Genomic DNA, 4,939 nt, shown 5'->3' on the forward strand with positions numbered 1-4,939 from the left:
CATCCCAAACCCGCCTGGACGCCGTCCTGTGCCACTGCTGGAGGTGCCCCTGCTCTGGCCGGGGGTGGACTGGGGGAGCTCCAGACAGACCTTCCCACCCTCACCACTCTGGGATTCTGTAACCCCGAGCGTAGCAGCACACAGGCAAGAACGTGCATCCTTTTGCCGGAGCAGATCTATTCCCGAAAGTTCGTTTGCACCACCGCAAGCCATTAATCCCGCTGTATCCTCTCACCTCCCTCTTCCAACACCAGCCACATCTCTCACCACATATTTCAGCAGTACAGAAACATCTCTTTACACAACCTCAGCCTTCCCCAGCTCAAAGTATCCCAGAGAGAGCCCCCACCTCTGAGCCTGAAGGTGAGGCGGGCACTTTGGCTGCCGGCGAGGCGGGCCTGCTGCTTCTTTCTGGCAAGTCAAACGACAGATCCCTCCTGGTCGAGTCACGCGGTTTCTTCTTCTTCTCCGCATCCAGGTCACGGGGATCGGAGCCCGAGTGGCTCTCCGCTCGGGTGAGGACTCCAGTCAAGAAGTCAGCTATTTCATCCTAGGAAGGAGGAAACAAATAGTTACACAAAGGGGTGTGCAGGTCTCTAAACAACCAATCTTCACAGCTTGAACCAAAAAAAGAACAAAAGACTCACAAAGGGGCAAAGGGATAAGGCACTCCAGCTCTAATATTCCACAAAAAGAAACCCTAAAACCTTACAGACGGACCTCAGCTTTCTCATTAAAGCTCACACTCCTCTTATTTCTGACACATGGGAGAGAAACATGATGGTTTCTCCAACGCTCCCCAAAGCTCTGCTTGCTTGCCCAGGCAGATGTACTGGAAGACTCGGAAAACACTGCTCCTTGTTTAAGGTGCACTACCAGGAAGCTCAAGTCTCTCCTGCAAGGAGACAGCCACTTCAAAATCCTGCTCAGGAGACAGATTACCTTTGCCCAACAAATCCTGGCAGTAAGGTTATAACTTGTGGTCACCAAGACATTTCAGCACAGGTTTTATTTTATTTTTTTTTATAGGTATGAGGTGTAAAAGGAAGATTTCCATAATTACCTGGATGCACCTGTCCACCATACTCTGAGTCAGCCCTTCTGCCTTCTTTTTGGCTTTGCTTATCCTATTAAAAAAAAAAAAAAAAACAGATGGAAGTCAACACACCTTTGGTTTTCCACTTTCACACTCACAGCATCATCCTTCGTCCGAGAGTAAGGGTCAAGTGACAGCAAACTCGCTCCCTCACCCAGTCTGACACAGATACGGCACAGCCAGCTCCCTCAGCTCTCAACTCAAGAGCACCGTCTGCTGGAAAGACGGCATTCATCCCTCAAAAGTGCAAACTTCGATGATGAGGAAAAAGGCCCGGCGTCCCAAATCACTTTGTAAAGCAAATATGACATTTCCTTTCCTTCAGAGCTCTGTCTTCAGACCCGGTATCACAGTTTCACATTTCTTTCCTTCCTCTCCTTTACTGCTTGTCCCTGCTACAGATTTCTGACTCATACGACGCTCCAAAGCCTTGCCTGCGCTGCTGGCTCCAGCTCTAGCATCAGCCCAACCATATTCTCACATATGACTCGCTCAGGTTTTTCGTACAGTTATTCCAAACATGCACAAATGTGACGGGACAACAAGCTCCAAAGTTTACGGAAATCCTAAGAGCTTCTCGCTTCCCGCAAGGCTCTTAGAGCCTCCCCCATCCCAACTATGCACACAGCCTCGAAAAGCTGCATATTCCAGAGCTAAGGGTGGCATGGAAAAAGCAAATACGTGCTCTAGTGTCATACCACACTGTCCCCTGGATCTTTAATGTATCACTGGGAGAAACAATGCAGATTTATCACAGAAAACCACCCCTCTATCCAACATAGCAGGTTTTGAGTAAAAAAGGTGACCTTTTTATGCAGTTCTCATCTAGTTTCAGTACCAAATTTGGGTTTGTTCTTTTTCCGTACGGAGCGCACTCAGCATTCCTGGGAAGAGTGTCTCCATCTTGCAGACTGTTACCTGAGATTGTCATCTGCTCCTCCCACCACCACCATGCTGTTATCAGCTCGTATTTTCTCCCGGAAATCTTCCATTGCTTCCATGTTGCACTGCAGGGAATTCTGACCGATCACAAAGAGGACAGGGGTCTTCATCTCCAGGAGGGGGTCATCAACATCCTGCAAGAGCAAAGGGAACTGTAATCAAGAAGGACCAAAAAAGGAAGGCACGTGCCGCAGGGGCAGACAGCGCTTCACGTGAAAACCCAGTATATACCAACTGCGTCCTGAAAAGAGAGAATTATAAACTGTGGGGTTCATTTAAACATCTCCTGAGAAAGACTGACTCAAAAGCTGCGTGAGTCTGTGCCATGGACAGTGGGATGGAGCGCACCCTCAGCGAGTTTGCCGATGATCCCGAGCTGTGTGGCGAGGCAGAGACGCTGGAGGGGAGGGATGCCATCCAGAGGGTCCTGGACAGGCTGGAGAGGTGGGCCCGGGCCAACCTCATGAAGTTCAACACGGCCAAGTGCAAAGTCCTACAACTGGGTTGGGGCAATCCCAAGCACAACGCCAGGCTGGGCGGAGAAAGGCTGGAGAGCAGCCCTGAGAAGAAGGACCTGGGGGTGTTGGTGGATGAGAAGCTCAACACGAGCCGGCAATGTGCGCTTGCAGCCCAGAAGGCCAACCACATGCTGGGCTCCATCAAGAGAAGTCTGTCCAGCAGGTTGAGGGAAGTGATTCTCCCCCTCTACTCCACTCTTGTGAGACCCCACCTGGAATATTGCATTCAGCTCTGGAGTCCTCAGCACAAGAAGGATATGGACCTGTTGGAGCAGGTCCAAAGAAGGGCCATGAAGATGATCAGAGGGCTGGAGCACCTCTCCTATGAAGACAGGCTGAGAGAGTTGGGGTTGTTCAACCTGAAGAAGCAAGGCTCCAGGAAAACCTTACAGCAGCCTTCCAGTATCTGAAGAGAGTGTACAAGAAAGCTGGAGAGGGACTTTTTACAAGCACACATCCTGACAGGACGTGGGGGGAGGTGGCCCTGCCCAGGGCAGGGGATGGATCTAGATGGTCTTCACAGTCCCTTCCAACCTAAATCATTCTATGAGTACATAGTCCTGTTACTCATCAACAGCTCAGAAACCCTATTTCACTGCTTTTTCCTGCTTCCAAGCTTTTGCCACACAAACCCAGGGTAAGGCTGAAGAAATGCCAAGAGCGAAGCTTCCTGGGGCGAGCCCCCAACGGGATTTACACAGTCGCACCAAGTCCTGAAGAAACCTCTTCTCAAGAGCTGCGCCCAGCTCCAGCAAATGCCTTTTTTCCAGATTTCCACTACCCACAGGATTAGCCATTTCATTAGCACAACCGTAATCGTTCCCAACCCAACCGCACGCTGGTCAGCTAATAAAGGAGGAATTTGGGCTCCATATAAATCAATCCAAGTTGTCCTCTCTGGTGCCAAATGACACAGTTAACAAGCAACCCGCACGTAAGACCCCAGGAAGGAGCTACAAAAACATGTCACAGCAGAGACACGGGAACACAGGACTTGTCATGCCTTGTTATCGCATCAAGAATCCTACTAAGAATGCAACAGTCCCACCTGCTGGGCAGCCCTCCTCCAAATAAAAATCACACAGACATGCCTCAAAAAATCTTCCAGTTATCACTGGACTACCAAGTTCGATACTGTGAAATAAACTTGGGAGATTAAAAAAAAAAAAAACAAACCAAAAAGTACAGTTCTTTAAATGGGTCCGACTCCCTTTGGTACTTACCCCTCTGGGGCCATCGACGGTGAGGAGCGGGAATCCAAGGCACACAACTGCAGTGACGTACTCCATCACTGAAACCTGGGTAGAAAAAGCAACGGTCAGCATCCTAACAGTCCAGCGCACGGAGGGTGCGAAGGCTGCTTTGCCAGGCTAAATATCTTCCATATTTAGACCTTCCTTTATTGATTAAAAGAGTACAGAAGAAAACATTGAATAACTCAAATTGCTTATGCTTTCACGACCAAAAAGGATGTCTGTCTCAAAGCCAGGCCTTCGAAAGAGAAAAAGGACAAAAAGCCCAGCGGAGCCTCAAATTCAACGGTAATTCAAACCCAACTCTGAACTGAAGCTGTCAAGTGGGTTCTGAGACGACGCAAAAGAAGCGGGTACTTACGTGACAGGCCACCAAGGCACCCGTGTTCCACCCGATCAGGATGATCGGCTTGTGAGAGAAGTGGCTGTGAATCTACGGGAGAAAAAAAAGACATGGATGGAGAAGAAGGACGCACAACGGGACGATGCACAAGGGCGGCGCAGCACCTACAGACAAGGTGAATAGTTTGAAGGGAGCAGCAAAGGGTCCCTGATCCGCTCGTTGCTCGCTCTTACCTCCGCCACCTTGCCCCTCACCGCCCCGATCATGTGTTCGAGACACTGCAACACTCCCACCCCGCTGCCGTTGTTCAACAGGTGGGTGGCGATGGGAATCACCTGCGGTTTGAAACGAAAGATCGATAAATAACGAAGGCATAACTGGGGACAACAGGTACTGACAACAATTAGCACAAGCTGCAACCCTGTTTATGCATCGACTCGTGCTTTCTCTCTCCTCCTTTCCCTTGGGATTTACTTCTAGCTACTAAAAACAGAGGAAATAGAGGATTTCCCACAGAGACAACCTCTGCTACTCACCTCGCTCCTGTACACGCAGTATATAGAATCACAGAATCGTCTAGGTTGGAAGGGACATTGAAGATCGTCGAGCCACACCATTAATCTAACACTGCCAACTCCACCACTAACCCATGTCCCTCAGCACCACGTCTGCCTGTCTTTTAAATCCCTCCAGGGTTGGTGACTCCATCACTGCCCTGGGCAGCCCGTTCCAATGCTCAACAACCCCTTCCATGAAGGAATTTTCCCCAATATCCACCCTAAACCTC

The 4,939-nt window shown here is 49.8% G+C and overlaps 1 protein-coding gene across 1 annotated transcript in view; it reads right to left on the reverse strand.

Moving 5' to 3' along the window:
• KANSL3 (KAT8 regulatory NSL complex subunit 3) overlaps positions 1-4,939 on the reverse strand; it is a 25,162-nt gene that overhangs the window by 15,532 nt on the left and 4,691 nt on the right. Inside the window, exons 6-11 of the mRNA XM_009879825.1 lie at positions 4,386-4,487; positions 4,171-4,242; positions 3,780-3,854; positions 2,015-2,172; positions 1,064-1,127; positions 350-550 (exon numbers count right to left, since the gene is read on the reverse strand). Of these exons, the coding sequence (XP_009878127.1) occupies positions 350-550; positions 1,064-1,127; positions 2,015-2,172; positions 3,780-3,854; positions 4,171-4,242; positions 4,386-4,487 (672 nt within the window). The remainder of the gene's footprint in view (positions 1-349; positions 551-1,063; positions 1,128-2,014; positions 2,173-3,779; positions 3,855-4,170; positions 4,243-4,385; positions 4,488-4,939) is intronic.

Source organism: Charadrius vociferus, unplaced genomic scaffold (assembly GCF_000708025.1).
Source record: "Charadrius vociferus isolate BGI_N301 unplaced genomic scaffold, ASM70802v2 scaffold682, whole genome shotgun sequence".
Taxonomy (NCBI): domain Eukaryota; kingdom Metazoa; phylum Chordata; class Aves; order Charadriiformes; family Charadriidae; genus Charadrius; species Charadrius vociferus.